Source organism: Erigeron canadensis, chromosome 6 (assembly GCF_010389155.1).
Source record: "Erigeron canadensis isolate Cc75 chromosome 6, C_canadensis_v1, whole genome shotgun sequence".
NCBI classification, from domain to species: domain Eukaryota; kingdom Viridiplantae; phylum Streptophyta; class Magnoliopsida; order Asterales; family Asteraceae; genus Erigeron; species Erigeron canadensis.
This window is the reverse complement of record NC_057766.1, coordinates 42707472-42731670: the sequence shown is the minus strand read 5'-3', so window position 1 is coordinate 42731670 and position 24199 is coordinate 42707472. Positions and strand designations below refer to the sequence as shown.

At 31.7% G+C, this 24199-nt stretch overlaps 4 protein-coding genes across 8 annotated transcripts; 1 reads left to right on the top strand and 3 right to left on the bottom strand.

Annotated features, from left to right (window-relative positions):
- Positions 1-1807: 1807 nt before the first annotated feature.
- LOC122605774 (acid phosphatase 1-like) lies at positions 1808-3507 on the bottom strand. Its single transcript, XM_043778730.1, has 3 exons — positions 2747-3507; positions 2291-2500; positions 1808-2120 (listed from the first exon to the last, which is right to left on the bottom strand). The coding sequence occupies exons 1-3, from the start codon at positions 3166-3168 to the stop codon at positions 1943-1945; spliced, it is 810 nt and encodes a 269-aa protein (XP_043634665.1). The 5' UTR covers positions 3169-3507; the 3' UTR covers positions 1808-1942.
- Positions 3508-3588: 81 nt separating this feature from the next.
- Positions 3589-6815, bottom strand: LOC122605773 (ubiquinol-cytochrome-c reductase complex assembly factor 1-like). Of its 3 annotated transcripts, XM_043778729.1 has the most exons (10): positions 6659-6815; positions 6360-6552; positions 5977-5997; positions 5883-5902; positions 5669-5751; positions 5419-5585; positions 4502-4626; positions 4337-4397; positions 4042-4090; positions 3589-3772 (listed from the first exon to the last, which is right to left on the bottom strand). In XM_043778729.1, exons 2-10 carry the CDS (start codon positions 6549-6551, stop codon positions 3705-3707), a joined length of 786 nt encoding a protein of 261 aa, XP_043634664.1. In that variant the 5' UTR covers position 6552; positions 6659-6815; the 3' UTR covers positions 3589-3704. The 3 variants fall into 3 exon arrangements, with proteins under 3 accessions (XP_043634664.1, XP_043634661.1, XP_043634662.1); XM_043778726.1 differs by lacking the exon at positions 5883-5902 and having other exon boundaries at positions 5669-5882; XM_043778727.1 differs by lacking the exons at positions 3589-3772; positions 5883-5902 and adding an exon at positions 3773-3855 and having other exon boundaries at positions 5669-5882.
- A 4018-nt stretch (positions 6816-10833) lies between these two features.
- Positions 10834-15769, top strand: LOC122602569 (putative lipase ROG1). Of its 3 annotated transcripts, XM_043775172.1 has the most exons (9): positions 10834-11180; positions 12207-12274; positions 12433-12503; positions 12587-12978; positions 13375-13430; positions 13528-13580; positions 13659-13770; positions 13881-13978; positions 15499-15769. In XM_043775172.1, exons 1-9 carry the CDS (start codon positions 11002-11004, stop codon positions 15544-15546), a joined length of 1077 nt encoding a protein of 358 aa, XP_043631107.1. In that variant the 5' UTR covers positions 10834-11001; the 3' UTR covers positions 15547-15769. The 3 variants fall into 3 exon arrangements, with proteins under 3 accessions (XP_043631107.1, XP_043631106.1, XP_043631105.1); XM_043775171.1 differs by lacking the exon at positions 15499-15769 and having other exon boundaries at positions 13659-13746; positions 13881-14098; XM_043775170.1 differs by lacking the exon at positions 15499-15769 and having other exon boundaries at positions 13881-14098.
- Positions 15770-22348: 6579 nt separating this feature from the next.
- LOC122603417 (ethylene-responsive transcription factor 5-like) lies at positions 22349-23517 on the bottom strand. Its single transcript, XM_043776110.1, has one exon. The coding sequence runs from the start codon at positions 23398-23400 to the stop codon at positions 22630-22632; it is 771 nt and encodes a 256-aa protein (XP_043632045.1). The 5' UTR covers positions 23401-23517; the 3' UTR covers positions 22349-22629.
- Between the last annotated feature and the right edge of the window lie 682 nt (positions 23518-24199).

Below are 24199 nucleotides of genomic sequence, written 5' to 3'. Positions count from 1 at the left end.
TATTTATGTTAAATTGTTAATAACCGAGTCCCTCTTTTTAGATTGGATTCCCTATCCTAACCAGCCAAGTTAGTAAATTTTTGACATTTGTATTAAACCAAGATTTAATAATTATCTTTTAATTTTGGCCCTTCATTATAATACAAAAAACATAATTCTTCTAACTTGTATTTGAGGGAATTTCCATCCCTCTCTTTTCACCCGTGAGTTAAATTTTCATATATCTTTGGATAATGCTGATTTTATTAAGATCGACACTCTCATATAAAAATTTTACTTTAAGGTATTAAGAAAGAGAATACATAAAAGAGGATATAATAGATGCAATTAACTGTATATAAATAAATGCAATTAGAGACAATGAAATTACTATTTTATCTTTTATATATTTTGATATTTACAAAATTAGCCCTTTCATTTTCAACACAATTTCACCTAACTTAGTTACAGTCATTTGATTTTCCCGACATAAAATATACTTTATAAATAAACCATTAATATAAGTTGAATTTCAATGCATAAAACATAAATTAAAATTGTTAAATTCTAAGAAATGGATATTTATTGATTTTTAATTTTTTAAAAAATAGTAAATTTTTATTTATTCGATAACTAAAAGGTAAAGTAAAATCATTAAAATTCAAAGGATGAAAGGAAAAAAAATTCATACCTCTTATTTCAATGTAACATTCCACAAGTCACTAGTACATGCCCCATATGCAACACATTCAATGAATCATTCCGACATCTCTTCCTGAAAGCAGCTTTGCGGACATGTTTTGGACCAGAGGTGGCTCAACAGTATTATGGAATTAGGCGGTCGTTTTAGGCCCCCAAATTTTCGAGACCTCAATATTTTGTATATTCGACTTAATGTTTGGATTTTGGACTAACTACGATATATAATTTGCATTATAGTAACGCCCTTATTGGTTTTGGTATCAATATCCATATCTTTTTTATTACTAGTAGTTTATAATAAAAATCGAGTTACTTTTTTTTTCTCTTTTACTCTAATTTATATGGTAATGAACTAGGCCTCAAAAAAACTTAATAAGTTCCCACTCACACTCACAAAACCATCCGAACTGCGTGAACTCTTTGAATTCCACGAAGCACCTATTATCAAAAACAAAATAAGTTCCCTTATCAACCTAATCATCTTATCATGTTGCTGGACTATTTGAAAAATCCGGAACGGTTACATTTTCTCCAGCAAAATCCCATCATTCCGTTACACTTTCAAGGAAGTCATATCAACCAACTTCTTATGGATATCCTATCGTATGAAACCACCGCTCATCGAATGGACACATTGGAACAATTTTACCTTGTAACTATAGTTTCCTTGTAATATTCTCATTACTTCTACTTGAGTCCTTGTATCCTTCTAGCTTCTTGCTAGTAATTTTTGAATAAAATTGACTGTTAGGAAAAAAAATGTATATTTAATTCAATGCTAAAATAATTCGACATAATCAATATGTAATTATTATTCTAGATTAAAGTCATCGAATTTAACTTATAAAAATATTTAGCTGGACGTATTATATGGACACTATGGTAGTTTTTTTTTTCCCGAAGTTAATAACAACCATTATACATTTATTTTACTTAAGATTTTTGTTTCATTGAGCATATGTTTAAAATATATGATGATATGCATAAATTTTCTTCAGACATAGAAGAAGAGTACATAGGTAATGCAACGACAGTGGAGATGGATAACGATATGATTATTAAAGTAAAAGTAACTCATGTAAAAAGGGTGGTGTAATTATTTAAAAAATTGAAAAATTAATAAAAGTCAAGGCAATGATCGTTTGAACTTTAATTAAAAAAAAAAGGGGAGAATATTTTACAAAAGATAAAAACAAAATTACACATACACTATGGCCGGGTTTATAAACAAATTGTTGCGAGTGAACTAATGTACAACAAATTAAGGTATATGATACATTGGGTTCGAAAGCTTAAACGATTTGCTTGCCAGTGAAGTACCCACTAAATCACTCCATTGATCACCATAATTTCCAAGAATTCGGAATCCTTCATCCATCATCTCTTTCCTTTTTTCCGACTTAAACGCACTTGCTGACTTTTCTATGTCATTTTTACCTCTGCACAATAAGAGATGATGTATGACAAATTTTAGGCTACGTAAGAGATATAACGTATAAGAATTGCAGGCTATGTATCTACTATTAAATAAAAAGGAACAACCCAAAGTGAAAATTAACTAAACTATATTGTTATATGGTAGATGTAAGACTGGACTGAAATTACCTACCGTAAAACGAGTTTATCCCATTTCTGATATCCAGCATTGTTTAAATTTGTGACTGTCACGTTCCTTTTATCTTCATCGCGTCCTGTCAACAAGATTATCTTGAAGCCAAGCCTTAGTACCTCCTCATACAGCTTCAAACTGGGCTTGAGCACTGGTGCCACTCCGTCAAGAATCCATTTGTCGAATTGGGCATTATTGAAAGCTTCCAATCTACACACCCCCAATAAAGTACATTTCATTTTAACCAGAAAACATACAAGATTAAAAGAAGTCTACAACATTCACAATCATCGGTCTTCTTTTGGAAAAAGGAGGAAATATTTAGCCAAATTGGTTGTTTGCACTAAAATCATAGAAAGTTTTTTACCAACATATTTCTAAATCAAATATCAATGATGGCAAATTCAGAATTCTTGTATCAGAAAACCATAAGATAACAATTTAATGAAATAATACCCGAAACCATGGTCTGAGTAATACGGAAGATTCGAGATCAAGGTTTCATCAATGTCGAAAACCCAAGCATCCAATCCATCTCCTTTCAATTCCAGGCTCCTGGCATAATGTATAGCCTCTTTCGAAACCATTTCAAGATCAGTGTTATAAGGTCGACCCAACATATAATCCTTCACATATTCTGCACATTCATTTGGAATCGTTTTCCATGGACCCAAATTGTTTGCTTCTACAGCAACCCTCCAACTCATACAATGTATGCCAAGGTCATCAGTCATATTCCTGAGTCGGGATTCTGGGAATTCAATGATCAAAGGTCTTGGAAGGAGATCAGGGTCACGGTCCACGTTCATGTCCATGCTTTCTTGACCGAAAGCTATGGAAAAAATACACAAGAACATGGTGGATCCAAGGAAATCCATGATTGTAAGATCAAAACGACAAAACCAAGAGATCACGGCGCTCTAAGTTATCGTTTTGATCTTTCCTTGATTCCAAGAATCTTGGAACAATGGCAGAAGTTAGCTCCTATACCGCCATCGGCTGAGCAGTCCGAGAGAAGCTCCGGTCTGGTTAGCCGGTTGGCGATGTGAGGAGATGGAATGTGTTAAATGGAAATGAAGCTGAATCTAAATAGTTTTGCGATGATAAACTATGACCGGTGCTTTATTTGCCTAACTTGGCCATCATAATGGATATAACCAAAATCAATGCATTGAGCTGTTGTACTCTCTGCTTCGTTAGTTATCAATATTATTTGGTTGTGTGCTTTCCACATCCTTATTATATGGTCTAATTATATTGATGTTGCCTTAAATAAGTTTCAGGCATTTGAGGCATAATTACTAATAAAAGAATTGCTCTGGTAATCAAAAATTAGAGAAAATGGTAAATTTCCTAAACAATAATAACTAAACCATATGAAATAACATACGACTATAAAATCAATGAATACAATCTATCTAGGATTGTCCAGGTTCTCGATAGGGGTGAAAATGAAGTTGCCAGACATCATCGATTCTTTATCTGCATATCAAAATCACATTGTCACTTTCAACTCGCATATGTTGTGAATGTCTAAACTTGTAAGAAGATGGCATGCACTGCACCTAAATGTTATAGGAAAAATATACATTGTCTAGTAAGTGATTGTCCAAGGGAACTTTAAGCACTTAGTTTCATCTAACTCTATTTGTAGGCATGAAGTGTAAAGCTAGTCATGAAGCCTGGTAGAAGGCTATTAACAATTTCTACATCTTTTAGTTGAACCAGTAGTTATTAAACAAGTAACGAACCTGTTAATGACAAGCAAGTGCATTCTCGTCGGACATATCTTGTGAATGCCTGAAAATTTTCACAAAAGATGTCAATTATTTGTTAAACTATTTTACAACATATACATTGGGTCAATCTTATAGTCTTGACCTTAAAACGATCTCTAAAGAGGCAAGAGTTTACACCTTCCAAAGTTTATGTAAAAATTGGACTATAAATACTAACAGGATTGGAAAAACATGGTTTATTCAGTTACAAAAAAAGGATCCTCATCTATGGACAACGAGTAATATTACAGCAGAGGTGAAAACTTGCCAGGACAGCTGGTAAAGCAGCAGCATCAAATGTTGGTGAACCATCATCAGAAAATACATTCCTAAAGCATAAGCAAACGGTAGTTAAGAAATAAGATTGTAGCCTACAATGATGTACTATTGTGCAGAAGCAGATGTTAGTTATAAACATGAGTAAATGTATTACTTCCATATTGTATTTTGCAACTCATCTGGTTTAGCTTCTGGAAGCATGGCAGTATCATAAGCAACAATATTCCCATAAAATACTTTTTCCAACTCCCTCATCCATTTAGACAACAGCAAATTAACCTGCACTTCAGCGAGAGTAAAATATTACTTATTTCGCGAAGGATGTTAATACCATAATCAAACTCTTTATACAAGCTAGACATTTTTATTTTATTTTTTTTTTAAAAAAAAGCCAAAATCCTAAATTTTGTAATAGTTGATTGGATTCAGAACTTCCTTGTCAAAAACTAAAAAGTTTCCACAACTACAATACATAATAGGGATGAGGCGGGTCAAAATCCGGACTGGACCGGACTGGTCAAAGCCAAAGACCCGAAAAACAGAGAAAAGGAACCCAAGAACCGGAATGATAGTGGGCCAGACGGGCTTCTGTTGGGCGGCTACAGGAATCCATGACAAATGGCTAATAGAAGCGGTCGCAGCAACAGATCGAGTATCACAAATTCCCTCCAGCAAAATTGAACCGTTACCCCCTTTGCCAATTTCTTCGCCAGAAACAAATAACTTTCCAGTTTTACGTTTACTTATCTCAACACATTGAACCCGTTCATTATTTTCTCAGTATTGACATCAAGCCTACTGTTTCCAGATTTCCAACCTATCTTCTTTCAGCAAACATTGTTCCTTTCCGATTTTTACCAGTAAAACAGCGTATTTTCGGTCGGCCCAGAATGAACGGGAATATGTAATAAACTTATGGACTGAGAACTGCACCGATGGCCTCTGGACCGGGCTCGGTCAGGTCTCAACCGGGTATCGTGTTTCGGCACATTAAGCTCATCCCTAACTACAATAGGTTGAACATTGTGATAGCTTCTAATTACTGTTAAACACTAGATCGAACTTACTAACCCCGGCTTTAGAAACCCTCATTTCTAAATCATGATTGTATATCTCATATACATACTGTCCCAATTCAACACCTTCTTTTCCTTCCGCTTTCAAGCGTTGCAAACATAGCCACATATGTACTACAAGCATAGAAAATGTTGTTCTGAACGTTTTCTCCAACCTCAAAACTGCATTAATCCCACGTAGTCAAATAAGAACATTAAAGTAACAGACTGAGTATTATCAAAATAAAATAAACAAAACCTCTAACCATCATAAACTGACGGTTTATCAACTTGAGAAACAACACGGAGATAAATAACATTTGCTGCTCGGATAGACGTGCTTTGTTCACTATAAAAGAGCATCAGTGTGAGGATAAACCGACAGATACCCTTGTAACTAGGCTCGTAAACCCTATGAGGGGATCCTGGTGGCAAGGCTAACGAAGTCGCCTTAGTACGAAACATCTTATTCAAACTTACCTGCGAAAAAACACTTCACCCTAATCAAAAATCATACAAAATCTTGTTGGTTATTCAAAAAACCGAAATTATTCAACATAAAGTAAGGTGCTACCAGTTGCTCCAAGTCTTGCCCCTACTTACACAACATAAGAAAAAAAAAACATGTACTTCAGATTTCGGATTTGGAAAGCGGAAATGAATAAGAACTTGTAACTATGCCAGTAATTAAGTGCTTGGAAATGTATCAAATTATAGACAGTGATATATCGCAAGTATCTAACTCTCAGATATTCCGACTTTATGTAACCGACCAAATAAAACTTGTAAACCGATGACGTGACAACTTAATGCCTCGTATATCCGGATATATACAACAACAATATATGAAGGTCTTACGATATCGGACTCATTTACAGTTAGATACATCATACAAATATATTTGATGATATAGTTTGATACATTATAACCAAGCACATGTAAAAGTAGCTACCGTACCTCTGATTTAGCTGCATAAGTGTAAATGGTAGAATCTGGATTAATTGGGACCTCAACAGAGGCAACCGGTCTAGTAATATCTGGACACGAGAATACATATACACGATTATTAATATTTTTATTATGGTAAGTGAGAGTCCTTGCCCTGCGTATATTCTGAGCTAGGATTCTGCGCCATCCAGGAATCATCATCCTAATAAAATTCGAAACAGAAAGATTCGGAACATTTTTATTATCCAGATGTAACGTGAATTCGAAACATAAAAAAGGGGGGATTTAGGGTTTATCAGATTACTAACCACTTCTTTATTTGACCCACGAGAATCAGAACCTTCTTTCTTTAATCCAAAGGTTTCAACTTCAAAATCCAATTCATTTTTACTGCAATCAATTACAAGAGCAGACCTTTGGATTCGTTTCCCGTTCTTATAGCTTGTCCGTTAAAACTGATTTGTTTAGAACTCATAGTCTAACATTTAGTTTGTTTACTGTTTAATTTTAGCTTGAGTCACCTAATTTAACCTTTTAACTGTAACATGTAAGATAAAGAAAAACTATAACATGTTATACGGTTAGGGTGATAAGTCCCTTACTCGAATTTAAAAATTCGTCGAAAATATATCGAATGACATCTCTAATAAAATAGCATGAAATTTTAATAACAACCATACAATTTTTATAACTTATCGATATACAGTTTTTGAGATAAAAGATTTTGAATAAATTAGAGGAATAAAATAATTTATGGAGGAGATAAAAAAAAAATGAGTGGTTGAGATTTGAATAGAGAAATAAAAAAGAGTGGTTAAGATTTAAGGATATTATAGGTATATTAGACAAAGATGTTTAAATTAATGAATAAAGAAGAAGGGTAATTTAGGTAGTTCAAATCATCTTTTGAAATTTTACAAAAAAGGCAAAATGCTTTATGAGATAGTATAGATATGGATAGATATAGATATAGATAATCTACTATTTTATATACAGTATATCTACTACTTTAATCTTTAAAATGGAAAAAAAAGATTTTAATCGTTAAATAATATATTATACATATATATAATGTTTTTACGGATGAGAAAAAAAAAAGATTTAAAATATATAGATAAAATAACTCTATTGTTATAAATTTTGTTATACATAGTTTTTTATCCCGGGCGTTGCCCGAGATCGATGTTGCGTCATGCAAACATATATAAATACAACATTAACTAAAAGTTTGAAAACTAAAAGTATACTATAAGGGATAGAAACTACAAAAATAGATACCCAAAACCAAGAATTTGATGGTAAAAGTTAAAAGCCTTAAAATAAGAAGAAGAAAAAAAGATTTGATAATTAAAGTTAAAAACGTAAAGTTAATTGCTAAAAATAAAAACTTTAAAAGTAAGCTATACTTAAGTTTGTATAAGTATTCTATAAATCCCGCTGTCAAATCGCAACACGAAATTTTGCGAAATTCACTTTTCATTAAAAAAAAATTATTTAGATTAGATGAGAAGGTTTAATCATTTTATTTTATTTTTTGTTAAAAAAGAACCCTTTAATTAAGAAGCGATTTCTTTTAATTTTATTAATGATATGTTAGATAGTTTTAGTTAACCAATAGAATTTTTAGTTTATTAGTTGATGAAAGTTTTTTTGGTTAAATTTTATTTATATATAATAAATTATTTTATTTTTATTCTAAATTATGAACGACACCAAATGATTTACAAACTTTCATGAATCATGACCAAAAATCAATGTCTTTGGGTTGTGGCCATATGCGTACATCACATTTGCTTATCAAGGGATTTAATAATTTCATGATTTTAACATGTAAAAAAAACAAGTTTAAGCTATAGTCATATGTAATATATAATAATTGAATAAACCGTGCTTTATCTGTATGTTATGAATGGAATCAGAACTAAAAATAAATAAATTTAAAATCAATAAACATTTACAATCACATATACAATTAACATATTAGCATACCAAATTATCTTTTGATAAAGAGGGAAGCAAATATAGGACCGTATAAAAAAACCTGTCACACACATATAGATCTAATCATTTATTTAAACATTATCTCTATTACATTATAAATCATTTGTTCCCTTTAAATTTTTTCAACTTTTAACTTTTCAAGAATGCATCATATACAATACACCTATATACATCTCAACTACCCATTTTTTTCTCCTCAAATCCCAACCACTCATTTTTTTTCTATCCTTCATAAATCATTTTATTCCTCTAATTCATTCAAAATCTTTTATTTTATAAACCGTACATCGATAAATTATGGAAATTATATGAGGGTTTTTAAAATTTTATGCTCTTTCATTGGAGATGTCATTTGTTATATATTCGAGAAATTTTTAAATCCTAGGGCAGAGCCCGTATGGTTAAGGCATTTGGTTATTACATTTTATGATGACATATCACCTCCTATGACCTATCACACCTTATGACTTATCATCCCCACCAACTTACCGCCGCAATGTACGGATACTCCCTCTCGTAAATATTAATATGTGAGTAGTTTTCGCTCCAATTGGGTGTAATAATCCCATATGTATGCGTGTGTCTGTAAGATACGAGTATATATTAGCAAAATTCCATCAACAAACTTCAAAGTTAAAACGATAAGCAAATATTCCAAAATGGGTTTAAAGGATAACCATCATGGCATCAATTATAATGGCTAATTGTCCATTTCTTTTTGGGCTGCTGCCAAGTTCCGACATGACAAAATGCAATATATTGGTCTTCACTCTTATCCACTAATTCAACTTGGGCAGTTGGGGGTTTCTAAATGTTCTTTTCTTTAGTTTGGTTATATCCTCTCAAATCAGCATATATGTCATCTCATTACAATACACACATGTTATTCATCTAATATATTTACTAAGACAGTAAGACGGTAAGACCCACTAATGCAAACTCATTTAGATGAGTAATATGTATGCGTAGAAAGATTTGTAGGTTTATATTGTAGAAGGAAATAAAAAAAATTTTAAATAGTTGTGTTTCGTTTAGCTTTATACTATTTTGTATGAAAATTGTAATATATCTTGTTATTCATTTCAAGTGATCACTTTCTCAAGCATTTACAAACTCCCAAATGATAGGTTATATATTCGCAACTAACAGAAATCTATTAAGTATATAAATAAAAAATAATTGTGATAACATAAGATTTTTAAAAATTATGTACTCCCATGCACCTTTTAATTAGTTATGACATCATCATATTTTATATTGATTTAAAATTTCAAATATCCTTTCTTTGTTAAGTATATCTCATTAATATAAATTTTTATTAAATGCTCACACTATTATATATGTAACATTTTAATCACCTTAATTTTTCATTATAATAAGGCAAAAACTATGGTGTCTTTTAGGATGTGTTTTACTCTCCTTTTTTTACCACCCGTATGTGTTTCAACCATGTGTCCACGACTTCACAGCAACACAAGTTTAGTTTCCGTTTAGTTTTGTCATTTACATAACAACTTATCACAACTTTTTAATATATTAACGTTATTATTATACATTTTAACATAATAACATATTTTAAAACTATCCGGATAAAATTCGATATATTTGTAAAGCGTTTATAAGTTAACATGGGTTGATAAGCTAGTACGTTTTTAGTACACAAAAGTAATCTTTATGATCAATTTGTAAATATTGGGTGTTCTTTCTTTATTTCAGTTTTTTAATCAATGGAAGGTATACAACTTTTAAAATGCTCTAAACGAGTTCGCGTTAAATATATGACTTTAAAAGTGTTTTATCTATCATTTAATCCGTATGATCGATTTGATGTGGATAATATATAGTAGTAAACATTAATATCTCAGTTAAAGTGACTTTCTAGCAACATGTTAATAACGTGAATTTTCTAATACACACTTATTTAAAAGTCGTTAAACTTGAAAATTTGTGTCTTTCGTATACTGATCACTTACTCAGTATTATTATTATTATTATTATTAGTTTTAAACACTTTTCTTTTTCAACAATTAAAATAACTTTACATCTTATTTAGTCTAAAAAATAAATAAATATACTTGGTATAACGTGGATATGAAACAACATAAAAGGTTCGACCCGCATAGTAGCCGGACTCAGCAGACAGGTATTTCTTCTTTTTAAATTCTCGGCAGACAGGTATGATTTTCTAAACATTTCTCATTTTCCGTCTTGCACTCCTTTGTGGCTGGAGGTCCCTATAGAAGCAGTCTCTCTACCTTTGTGTAGAGGTAAGACTGTCTACAGCTTACCTCCCCTATACCCAGCGCAAGGATTGAGTCTTGTTGTTGTTGTTGAAACAACATAAAAGGTCAAGTATACTTTGTTCAAAACATATGTTACATGACTACATCATGGTCAGCGTGTAAAAGCTGGTGTGTACTCTATGCGTGTCCTCCTATAAATATGAAACAAATTAACATATGCAGCGTGAAACTCACATTCACACACTTAAAATAAGTGACGCTGACATATTACAAGTGCTACTTGTTTAATTCTTTTGTTAATTCGTGCACTCAATACCTATGTTAATTTTACCTTAACTTGGAAGTCTATTTCTCTCTGTATTTAGTTTTGTCTTATTTTTTTTATATATGAATTTATAGTTGCGTATATGTTGTGGGAGGCTGGAGAGGAGGTGTCGAACAGCGAAATGGAAAATGATGACAATGTTTGCTTATCGAAGACAGCAGCCGGAGGAAGAGGAGTAAATGTATTCAGTTGTAGTAGTAGTGGTAATGATCAATCGTCTGTCGATCATCTTGTTGTCATGGTTAACGGTATACTAGGGAGGTCAGTCCCTCGATTACATTCTAATATTCTATTCTATGATGTTCAGTTTTTATGTTTTCATAAATTTTAATGCCTTCTTCTAAAATTGTCAATTCATAGTGAGAAATATAGAAAGCTGGAAGTGGTTTTTTGTTCTAGAGAAATTGCTTAATGGGTCCTTTGTTGTTAATCAGCAAGTTATTAGCAAGTCATGATGACTTGTGATTGTGATCCTCTTGTTTGTATCTGCTGTAATCATTTGTACCTGCTAGAAATGGTGTTTGGGCTGCAGTTCAAAAAAACAAACTTTTAGAAATGGTTTTTGTGCAGCATCACATACCCATAACCTCCATATTTGATACACAAACACAAATTACTCGCTCTATTGAAATCTCCTCTGAATAACCCCAAAGTGATATAAAGCAGTATTCGTGATACTCATGCATTATAAGGGTGGAATAGTTAGTTTTGTGAAGTGTTAGACCATACATGGGAATATCCAGCCATTGATTTCTGCACCTTGTATGACCACAACAGATGCAGATCAGTTCAGCCTGCCATTATTAGACAAATGCATTCTAACTCTATTAAAAACAGAGAAAAATCTATAGATTTGGCAGGAAAAGGAACAACTTCTGAATGATAAATTTACATATTTCTTTGTATTTTGAGTATTATAGATTACTCAATTTAAGATGATGTCATTCAAAGTAACTAAATGATAAAATCTGCTTGAAAGATCGGCGATAATGAGTAGAAACTTGTAATATGAACAGTTTTATGAATCCAAACTAGTTTTGTGGAATAATATTACATGAACTATCATACCATTCAAACATAGAAGTTTGAAATGATTAAATGCTGAAAAGATTTAGTAGAGATCAGCAAAGATGTACATTGCAAATATAGAGATTCACCGAGTGGAGTATTCCATCAGAAGTACTATCCTTATACGGAGTAATAGTTTACGTCCCGATGTTTCCTTTTATAATTTCATTTGTGCTCCTATAGCCCGCCTGATCAACAATTATTTGTTTGTTTTTATAGTTCTACAGATTGGAAGTTTGCTTCTGAGCAATTTGTCAAAACATTTCCAGATGAAGTATTTGTTCACCGTAAGGATTCTTTATTAGCTTATTATTTAACACTGCCTTAATGACACGCAGTTTTACAACTACTCTTGTTTTGGCTTCTCTAAGTTGCTGTACTCATGCAAGTTCACATCTTGATTTAAGTTAGTTGTATATTCTGATTGGTTTCTTATCCAATTTAGGAAGTGAACGAAATGCAGCTACACAAACATTAGATGGTGTAGATGTAATGGGTGAGCGATTGTCACACGAGGTTGATGTTTTTCTCTTTTCATGATTACCGTGTATATGTTCAAATGGGAATCCATCATCCATGCACTTTTGGTTTGACCTCAGGTCACTGAAGTTATAAAGCAAAAGCCAAGTCTTCGTAAGATTTCTTTTGTTGCACATTCTGTGGGAGGTTTAGTGGCTAGATATGCAATTGGAAGATTGTATAGGCCTCCTGAGGAAAAATCTGATGATATAGACTATGAAGAATCGACGGCCACAATTGGTGGTTTGGTTCCAATTAACTTTATTACCGTTGCGACACCTCATCTTGGTTCAAGGGGAAACAAACAAGTCCCAATTCTATTTGGTGTATCCGCATTTGAAAAGGCTGCTGTTCTTGTAATTCATTGGATATTTGGAAGAACTGGTCGCCATCTTTTTCTTACGGATGATGATGGAGGAAAGCCTCCCCTGCTTAAACGCATGTTGGAAGATTCCGGTGATTGTCAGTTCATGTAAGTTTAGTGTGATGTGTGAATCAGTGATTTATCTAGAGGTGTGAAGGTGGGTGGCTTGGATGCAGTGTTTGACTGTGAAGTGACAGGTCGTACAGATTCGGATAGATATGGGTTATTTGCTTAGGATGGGTTATAACGAACTAAAAGGGGCTGGGTTGGGTTTGGGTCGACCCACAAACACTTTTATTTTTACCATTTCCCAAACGAAATATTTAAAAGTTCTATTGCCATGATCATATGAAGTAATTAATTAAACATTGTAGGATGCTGCAAGCATTAATAATAGTCTTTGGGTAACTTAAAATGAGTTTGACTTGTTTCGCTTTTGGGTAAGTTTTTAAATGACCTCAAGTATTCTTATGTCCTCTTTGTTGACATTTCCAAGCTGTACAGGTCAGCACTTCATTCATTTCATCGGAGGGTGGCATATTCTAATGCTTGCTGCGACCGTATCCTATATGTTCCATATATATTCCATTAAACAGTTAGTATTCCATCGAGTAAAGGATTACCTTTTCTTGTTTTTCCCTAATAATATAATATCAGATATAGTAGGCTGGAGAACATCATCAATTAGGCGTAACACAGAGCTGCCAAAGGTACATTCCTTACCTTGGACTTTGATGGTTCTACTATATCTGGTAACTATTTTTACTCAAAACACCGTTTGTCTGCAGTGGCAGAACTCCAGAAATGAGAGATATCCTCATATTGTATATGAAGAACGCTGCAAGGCATATGATGTCCAACAAGTTTTGACCAATGGTGATTTTGTTAATGACTTGGAAGGTCCATGATTTTAATAACTAGTTATATTATTTTTTTTTTCTTTTTCTGATAAGATACCAGTCTTTTTCTGGAATTTGTTCTTCCTTAATGCCTCTTTCATATGGGTGCAGAAGAACTGGTGACTGGCCTTTCTCGTGTACCATGGGAAAAAGTAGACGTCAGTTTTCACGATAGTATACTGAGGATTGCTGCTCATGGTGTTATTCAGGTTTTTACTATCTCAACCATGTATAAACACATTTTTACATACATGCTCAACACATGGACTACATTCAACCAAGCTCTGTAATTAGCCCATTCTCATTTTTAAAACTAACCTTTCATCTTACAAACTAAAGGTGGCAGTTTTTACCCATTTACTTATAGATGAGTCGTTGATATGTGGGAAATATTTTAACCGGCTGAATAAAGGCATATGGCTGAAAGAAAAACGTATATAAAGTCACCTAAAGTCATGTTAAGTATATAGTATTATAGTGTATAAAATCTCCTAAATCGTTTATTGTAAGATTTAGATTAGAGTTGATATCATACAGTTTTTTTTTTGCAGTTGTGATATATAATAAAAGAGAATGATATTATCAGTTGTGATAAAATGTGTGTGTGGGTGGAACAAAACAGCCATTTGACCTAGGGGTGTTGATGGGTCGGGTTAATTGGGTTTCGGGTTATTCGGGGTTCGAAAAATTATAAATTAACCCGCAACCCAAGCCAAATAAGATTTGGGTTCTTCGGGTTTGGGTTGTTTGGGTTCAGGTTTTTTGGATCGGGATTTGGGTAACCCAAAATAAAATGTGATTGGATTTTCGTGCATTAGTTACGCAACATTGCAGCAATATAATTCCAATTTCAAAAACTTAAATAAAAGTGATACTTATATAGATTAAGTTCTTTATATCCAAAAGTGTGCGTATTTTGAAGAGAATTGATAATAGTACCATAAAACTTTATTGATCTACCATATTTATGCAATATGTGTTTGTACAGTCAACTATAAATATTGTACTGTGTGGTAACTTTATTAAATTCGATGGTACTAATATCAACACCTTTTTTTGAATTATTGCATGAAAAGATGATAGTATTATTAGAACAAAAGTCATAAACAAAACAAATAAATTATAAACTATATAAAAATATAAAAACTACTGATATTAAAAACTCTTCTTATATACATATTTTTATCGTTTTTTATTATAAGTGTATTTTTAAACATCCATTGTCATTGCACGTTTCTGATTTTGTTTATAAATGAAAATTTAATATTCAAATAATATATACTTTAAACAAATTTAATGAGTTATTAATGTGCTATATTAATGTGTATATATATAAGCATATATCGTATTTGGGTTATTCGGGTTGACCCAAATTATAAAATCTTTACCCGCAACCTAAACTGATTAGGCTTTGGGTTATTCGGGTTAACCCAAATAACGACTCACAAACCAAATAGTTAACCCAACCCGTTTCACCCAAACTCATTCGGGTTGGGTCAGGTTATCTGGGTTTGGTTATTTTCTAACACCCCTAATTTGACCCATGCAAAAAACAATATGGTTCAAGTGTTCAGTGTATTACCCAACCTGCCGCCTCTAGCTTAGATGATATTTTCTTTTACTATTTGAACTCTAAGCAAGAATAATAATGTCTAATATCTACACATGGCTACTGAACAAAATCTTCTAGTTTTCTAGCTAGTCAAATAGTTTATTGGCTCGGATGCAGGTTGGTGTAGATGTTATTCAACATATGATTGATCATTTTTGCATTTGAAGTACCGGTCATCACATATCGAATATTTGTCATATACTTGATGAAGAAAGCAAAGGAATAATAAGATAAATCCTCCAACTGAAGTTAAAATATGTCAAAAAAAAAAAAAAGCGTACCCGACATAAGCAGTGATCAGTCTTGTTGCAATATCTACGATCTACCCGAAATGTCTAATGTTATAAACTATACTAGTATTAATCTATGAATTTCAACAAATTTTCCACATTCCAATGTGTTACAGATTCGCAAAGAAGACCTATGCACAATGTACATTAATATATAGTCGAACTACTTGTATTATCTAACGAATCTATCTATTAGAGGAGATAAGTCATAAGTAGATAGTTGTAGAATCAAAATATTAATGTTTGTGTAAAAATTTACAAAATAGATGCAAGTTGGAAGCACGCTTCAATGCCTTATTATATTTAATTGATCCCGGCCACTTGTTCACAAAATCCTTTCAAAATAATCAATCTATAATTATTGGATAAACACTAGAGCTTTTAGGCCACAATGTAGGTCTTCAAAGTAGATCGCCCAAAGGGAATCAGAGATGTTGATGCTTTCATGACGTTTTAATGATATTTTAGTATCACCAAATGTTTTTCCTTTCTTCAATGTTATACGAGTATACAATATAATATAATAGGTTAAAAACATGTATCGAGTTTAGCACTATTCGATTTGTACATCAGCCAAAACTCCAAAAGGTTATGAGTTTTAAGTGTTAGACATAATGTTTAAAAAAATATATATTAGAAAACCTTTTACAAAACCTTACCGTTAATGTTCATCAGCAAAAGTAATTGTAATTGTATATTTTGTATAGAAGCTGATTAGTATTTGGTCTTTGGTCTAATGCGAGAATGCACAATAACATCCAAAAAATCGCCTCAGATGCCCAAGATATGCAGCTGGCTGCCTGGCTTGTGGTCATATCCACCTTTCAAAATCATATCCATTGGCAAGTTTTTGCAATAAGTTGCAACTAGTCGATTAAACCACTCCACTATCCACTGGCCCCCTACCCCTTCCCCCAACTTGCCTTGTACCCCCCTTTCGGGCTTCATGTCCAACCGTTAAGTCACACTTTGTTATATAAGCTAAAAAAATATATTTCTTATATTATTTATGAAATGGCCGAGAACTAAAAACAGAACCCAAATCATGACCCAAATACCCAATGTCGGGAAAAGATAAAGTTACATGTGTAGTAGCGCTAAAAGAATTATGTACCTTAAGTAAGAATCCGAATTGTAATACTTTGGAATAAGGATAATTAATCAGATTAAGAGCATGTCGCCGGAAGTGGAACTAAGGAAAGAAACAAGTAAAATCCATGTACAATGTGGAGTTAAGGTAAGAAGAGGAGTAAAATCATCCATGGATCAAAATTAAGTTTATTAGACATATTTTAAGCTTATGAAAATTAGGTTTATGTCTTCATACATATGCTCACACGAATTAAACGAGACACAACTATGTGCCCGAATGGTCCCTCATATTACTCTTTGCAATTCATTTAAGATGTGTGTTTTGTTTTGCAATTCATTTAAGATGTGTGTTTTGTTGTTCTTATGCCAGAACAACTTAGTTCATTGCCGACGCAGTAGGCGTCATCTTTATAACTATTTCCCCATTGGGTTCATGAATATGCATTATCTTTTTTTGTCTTTTTTAGCAACAAGTGGGATTTCAAATGATAGGTTCTATAACATTTAGCTTACGTGGGAATAGTTTATGCAATAGCAAAATGCCGACATGTTTTTGTTTCACTAAATGAAGTAACTTTTTACACTTAAACCATTTAATTGGCGAGTAACAAACAACGACTAATAAGTTTTGAAAAAGGGAGTGATAATTTGTACCAATGTTTTTGATTACTTTGCCACAAAAACATCTTTTAATGCATACTGTACAATCCAGTATAACATAATTATGATATATGTATTAACTTTTGTGGTATTAATAGTAATTTCCTTTGAAAAATGGTCGATTATGATAACCGAGACTTATCAAAATTTTAATATTTGTTTTTATTTATTTATCATATATCGTTTTATGATATAATTTCATAGTTGATTGTTTGACTGTGAGTGTAATTAATTATAGTAGTATGATCTCTTTTCTTTTTTTTTGAATTTGAGTTCGAGGATTAAATTTATATAAAAAATTAGAATAGTCGAAGGATGTCAAGCACCAGCTAATGAAAGTATTAGCCTTGAAAGCTACCTCTCTGATGTGCCATTATCACAAGAAAATTATATTGTACAAGTTTTCTTCTGCACGAGGAGTTGAAATTTAGACTCGGGACATATAGGGTCACAAAGTATATGTAAGTCGTGCACAACTTGTGTCTGTCTAAATTCTTGACAATATATTATTAATACCAATACAAAAATAATGGGCTCCATTTGCTTGTAGAATTCATTGACATGTAGCAAACTATTGGATGGACTTAATTTCCATGACATACTGAAAAGGACCTAATTTCGTGACAAAAATATAAGTGGCCCCAAATTAAGTTATATTTAACCCACTAACCATTGTATGATTAAATATTTATCCATGTACTTCCCATTATAACTCAGTGGTTGAGCACCAACTTTACATGTTGGAAGTTTCGAACTCGAGACCTGGGAAGCACATTTGAAGGAATTTCACAATAAAGTCCTCCAGTGAAGCAGGTTTGAGTCCTCCAGATGGGGCAGAGTTTTATCTCAATTAAATATCGTGCCTTCGGGCGATTTAGTTGAGATTTTCTCCTCCTATTAGGTATTGAAGGTGAGGGGCTATCTAGCGCGGACCCGGTTAAGACAACGTAAGCTAGATCCCCTGTTGCGAGTGAATGATCCACACCTTTCGAAAAAATATATATTTACCCATTTAATTTTATTTTTAATTTTATTTTTATTTTATCCAGTTATATCATAGTGGCTTCGTACATTACTATTGGTGAAATTGTGTTTTAAAGATCTTTTAAGGATATGATAACATATCATATCATATCATAGTGTAATCATCTTTTACAACAATAATGTGATCAAATGTATAATCTTCTGAGGAATAATTAATCATCTTAATAAAATAGCCTAATAACTATTAAATGATAGACATGTGAAAAAAATTAGAGGACAAGGTTAGAAAAGAAAATTAGTGAATATCACATGTCACTTTCTTATAGTTTTTTTATAAAAAAAAATTAGGCTAATCTTTAAAGGGATTTATCATTTTCTTTATCTAATGTGATCGAATATATCCCGTTGGCTTACCGTTTTTAGTATAGTAATTAAAAACATGTGTCACATTCCCTATGGGCAGTAAAATGGTCGGTATTATTTTATTTTTTTTTAAAACATCCGCAAGATGTTCACTAAATAGAAGAAGCTATTAGATTCATATTATATTGTGATTATATCAATTAACATCAAGGGTTTTAAATTGGGGTCGATCCGGACAGTTCACTAACGCGGACCCAATAAATAATGTATACCATGATGTTCACAAATAATACATACATTTAAAAAAAAACACAGTTATCATACTATTGACACTTTAATTATATTAACCAATGTCATTCATTGAACTTTTAAATTTCTTAAAAATATAATATAAACTAATTAGATTCAATTAGACGATTCTACCATGACATAAGACCATATGTAACCATTGATGGTTATTATTATAGTTATATTATAATGTATTATATTACGAAATCACTACAAATAAATATTTATTTGTTCACATTCGGTTATAAAAAATATTAAAAAAAAAAGTTATTAATTTAATCACATATAAAAAACGCATATGGTTACATATATGTTAACAAGACCTAGATGCATGGCAAACAATTCCTTGGTCCAAATTTTATATACTATATAGCTTCAAATGAGTGACAATTATTGTAAGACAATATCCACTTATCCATTTTATTTATAAATAAAGGTGGACAACGTTTCTACCAGGAGAATCTCTTGGGTAACAAAGGATTTACCTCACTTTTCACCATATATGGGTAAAACCCCTTTTATTTACCTACAATGGAGATTCCCCACTTGATATGATACATAGTACAAGACATATATATTCACACTACACCTACATATGTATGGCATTCAGTGCCACATTCTCCCTCTTTCATATATAATGGTGAATTACATGTTCACTACATTATCTAGTGGAGAGACTCTTGACTTCAAACACATACATGTAGCAAGTGTCAAACTCATATTCCTTTCAGATGCATGTATATTACAAAAGACATAAATGTCTAATTACATGATATCATAGCAATCATACAACGTAATAACACAAGCCAAGTGACCATTCTCACTTGCTCCATATCCTTCTATGGAAAACATATACCCACAGCCATTGTCACCTTAGGCTCGTTAAGAGCTTGTTAGGTTTGCACTATATATTCAGGAGATACGATGGTTGTCGTGGTCAAACCCGTATTGTCACTAGGCCTGTCGTTTTAGGTTCAAACAAATGTGTGTAGGAAAAAGTTACATTTAAAAGTGTGAATAAATTTCAAAAGTTATAATTTTTTCACACTTATAAATGTGTAAACAAAATGTTAACACTTAAAAGTGTGAAAGTCAATTTATAACACACGGTTTCTTCACACCCTCCATGTGTGGAAAAAAATAAATGTTACAAATTAACTTTCACATGCTTAAGTATAAACAATTGATATATTTTTACACATTTGAAAGTGTGAACTTTTCTTTTCAACATATATAAGTGTGTAAATATTGTGATTTTTTAAACTTCTTCACACTTTGAAATGTAAGTTATTTTCTACACACTTTTAAATGTGATTAAATGAAAATTTTTCACACTTTTTAAAGGTATGAAAAACAAGTGTGAGAAAATGATATATTTGTTGTAGTGAATTGTCGTTATTACTAACATACATTAACACACGGATACAATGGATTATGGGTGTGTTTGGTTGTGGAAAACAAGACTTGTTTTCCATTTTTGTTTTAAAAATGGAAAACACGTTTTAATCATAGTTTTCTAAGAATATTTTATAAGAAAATAGAAAAAAATGTTTTATACTTTTCAATTGAAAACTTGAAAACATCTTTTCCTTGTTTTTTGTTTTCTGTTTTCCATTTTCATTTTTCATTTCCCCCCTCCCAACCTGTCACATCCCTAACATATTTTCTAATTTTCTAAAAACACGTTTTTAAATTTTTATTTGTTTTTTAGAAAATAAAAACCCTTCTCATTTTCTAGAAAATTAAAAATGAAAAACCATAAAACATTTCTACAACCAAACGAAGCCTATATGTTTTGTTTTCTTAATTTATAGCCAGAATCCGTTTAAGAATCAAAGGATTAGATACTCTCATTTGAACTGATACTTTTTTGTAGTCTCAATATCACGTATAATTCAGTAAAGTTAAGTAATATCATGTAAGTGTATGGGTAAATTGAGATGTAGATGATTTTATCAGAACTTAAGATAGAAAGATGCTACATTGTGGGAGTAGGAATTATTACTTCGAGTGAGCTCTCTAGTAATCTAGGACGCACCCAGTTAAAATAACGTATACTAGACTTCTCGCTATCAAATCGTAACATAAAGTTTCTAACGAAATTCAAAAAGATAGGAAAACCTCATCCAATTTGAAACTACAATAAAAAATAATTTTTGACTTTACAAAATAATTTTTGACTTTACAAGACATGACCCTTAACCACTATTTTTATAAACAAAAGTGTTAACCATTATTATGATATTTCGATGCACCATGCTCTATAGAATTAGCAACCAGCTTTTAGACTCGTGTCTAACACTGGACACGAGACTTAGCAACCAGCTTTTAGACTCGTGTCTAACACTGAATACGAGACTTACTACATTATTAATATTAATATTAATAGATGTAACTCATAAAAGCTTATAAGTTCAAAGTTGAAGATATATATAGATATTATGTGTTTAATTCAAATGCCAAGAATGTTAAGTTAATAGAAAAAAACTTATGTAATAAAAAAACATTGGAAGCATATACCCTGCTTCATCAGTTGAAAGAATTTTTTACAGACGAAATTTGTTGTAATATCTTTTGTCTTCTCATCTTTGTCACATATTAACACCTTAAAGCCCCCTCTCGACTTAACTCGAGATATTTCGATGTACAATTGTTCTTGTATGAAAGTCGGACTTTGTAGATAGAAACCAATTTTAATAACATTGTAAAAATAATTATTTTAGTTATTTATTTTTTATTAATTAAATAAAATTATGTAAAAACTAAATGGTGACATCATCGAGAATCAATTTGATAAAATCGAGCGATATAATTAGTTAATAAGTCATAAGTCAACTGTCTCTATTATATAATTACTATTAAAATCTTGATATTTTTACATTAAATTTAATTTATTGTTAATTAATTAATTATAAATATATATGATATAACATATTATTGGATATATATTAGTTACTATTTTATTGGATAAGTATTATTAGTTATAACTCTATGGGATATATATTAGTTATTATTATTTATTTATTATATTTAAATTATTGGGTAAAAAATATAAATTTGTTATGAAAAACAAAAAAAAAAGTGTAAATTAAAGTTAATGTTAAAAACAAAAGTTAACATTAAGAAATCAAAGAACTATTATTTATCGATAAATTATTATAGCAACTATGTTTTAATATAGTAAAAGATTTCATGATAAAATCTTGTTTTATAAGTTTCTATTTTACATAATAACATCTTATTTTGAGGTCATAACACGATAATCTCGAAACAATATCAAAGCAAAAAACTTTTAAAAATGAATATATTTTTATTCAACCTCATTTATTAAATTCACGATAATAACAAAGAGATATATATAATATTAAAAAAACAAATGAAGCAAATACGTGCACACTACTCCTCACTTCCTAGTATATACATTAAACACCTCACCACCTTATTTCTTTTTTTTTTTTTCTCGTTTCTCAAAAAAGAAATGGGGTGTAGATAATACAAAACGTTAACATAACTATCGTTTATCCATTCCCATTAACGTTTACCATATTAAGTAAACGCCGTTAAATCCTCTTCAAATAACCATACATCCAGTCGAAAACCCATAAGGAGATAACGGTGGCACCTCGAATATACCTTTTCCGTTACCTTCACCGTCACCAAAATCCCAAACAGCCTTCCAACTTGACGGCGTTAAAGGCCCAACTCCGTTTTCCACAACCTCCGTTTCTGTTTTCATTTCTTTAAAATTTTTTACACTCTCCTCCACGTCATCATTTTTCGCGATCCGTTTCTTTGTGTTATTACTTTTTACCACCATAGGCATTTCTTTCGCCTTATTTAAATTACTGACTTCTAATGGGAAATTTAATATAGCTTTACTTCCGCGTAGCCTAAACGCGGCCCTATCATACGCTTTCGCGGCATCAATCGCGGTATCAAAAGTCCCTAACCAAACTCTTGTACCTTTTTTATTCGGGTCCCTAATTTCCGCGGCAAACTTACCCCACGGACGTTGCCTCACTCCTCTATAACGTCTTTTATCATCTACACTAGTAGATACCGTTTCCGCCACTACTGGTGTTTCCACTACTTGCGGCGGAAACGGAATCGATATGTTCAACGAGGGCTTACGCTCGTTGAAACTGGTTTGTTTGTGTGGCATGACATTAAATTCAAAGATTTCGTCAGAAGACACGTAGGATGAAGAAGAACAAGGAGACGAATTATAATTATTATTAGGTGAAATAGAAATATCTGAATATGTTTGAAGGAAAGAAAGATCATCTATGAGAAGGTGTTGTCGGATAAGGTCTAGTGATGATTCATTAGGTGATGACGCCATTATAATTATTGATTTTGAACTCAAGTAATTGTGTGTGTAGTCTTCGAAAAATATATGTAGGAGTAGAACTAGAATAAAAGGAATTGGAATGGAATTGTTAGTAGTTTGAGTGGAAATAAGGAGTGTGGGAAGTCGTATATATATAATGTAAAAAATGGATAAGAATTTTAATAGTAAAGAAATCATAATAGATAGAGACGTACAGACTTTTATTTATCGTATGGAAGGACGGGTGGTTCCACGAGCGAGAGAGGAAGCATCGGTAAGTTTGTGACCATGACCAAAATCTTCAAACATTGATTGGGGTGTTCTTTATTTTACTTGTAAAAACTCAATATTTTTTTCTTACATATATGGTCCCTGAATCTTTACTATTTCCAGTCATATTCTTTTTACACTGGCATGATCAATGAACGTACGTATCAATGATCATATTCTTTTTAGTAATGACGTACTATATGTCTATGTGTATCACTATTATCGATCTCGAGGTTCTATATGGATAACTAATTCTAAGTTTCTAGTCACTAATTAGTTAGTGTCGTCTCCGAAAATGTGAAAAAATTCGGGCCCCGGCCCAAGAATAAAGAATGGGTCTCTAAGATAGTAGGTTGACGAAAATCATTTAAAGCTCAAGTTTATTAAATGTTCTTAATATAAGTGTTGGTACCTAAAAAAATCTATTATGTAACCATAATGAGGACCTATACTATTGGTGTAAATTGCTTAGTTATCTAAAACAAAGAATCAACGTTAAAGTAGAAAATAGAAAAGCTATATTATTTAACCGATACTCTAT

Excerpts from the sequence above, each read along its gene's own strand:
- LOC122605774 (XM_043778730.1), bottom strand. The coding sequence starts at position 3,168 with ATGGATTTCCTTGGATCCACCATGTTCTTGTGTATTTTTTCCATAGCT. Across the intron at positions 2,501-2,746 it reads TACTCAGACCATGGTTTCGG|ATTGGAAGCTTTCAATAATG; the intron begins GTATTATTTCAT and ends GGGGGTGTGTAG. Across the intron at positions 2,121-2,290 it reads TGGGATAAACTCGTTTTACG|AGGTAAAAATGACATAGAAA; the intron begins GTAGGTAATTTC and ends CTTATTGTGCAG.
- LOC122605773 (XM_043778726.1), bottom strand. The coding sequence starts at position 6,551 with ATGATGATTCCTGGATGGCGCAGAATCCTAGCTCAGAATATACGCAGG. Across the intron at positions 5,586-5,668 it reads TAAACCGTCAGTTTATGATG|TTTTGAGGTTGGAGAAAACG; the intron begins GTTAGAGGTTTT and ends GGATTAATGCAG. Across the intron at positions 3,773-4,041 it reads CACTTGCTTGTCATTAACAG|ATAAAGAATCGATGATGTCT; the intron begins GTTCGTTACTTG and ends TTTGATATGCAG.
- LOC122602569 (XM_043775170.1), top strand. The coding sequence starts at position 11,002 with ATGTTGTGGGAGGCTGGAGAGGAGGTGTCGAACAGCGAAATGGAAAAT. Across the intron at positions 11,181-12,206 it reads GTTAACGGTATACTAGGGAG|TTCTACAGATTGGAAGTTTG; the intron begins GTCAGTCCCTCG and ends TTGTTTTTATAG. Across the intron at positions 12,504-12,586 it reads GTGAGCGATTGTCACACGAG|GTCACTGAAGTTATAAAGCA; the intron begins GTTGATGTTTTT and ends GTTTGACCTCAG.
- LOC122603417 (XM_043776110.1), bottom strand. The coding sequence starts at position 23,400 with ATGGCGTCATCACCTAATGAATCATCACTAGACCTTATCCGACAACAC.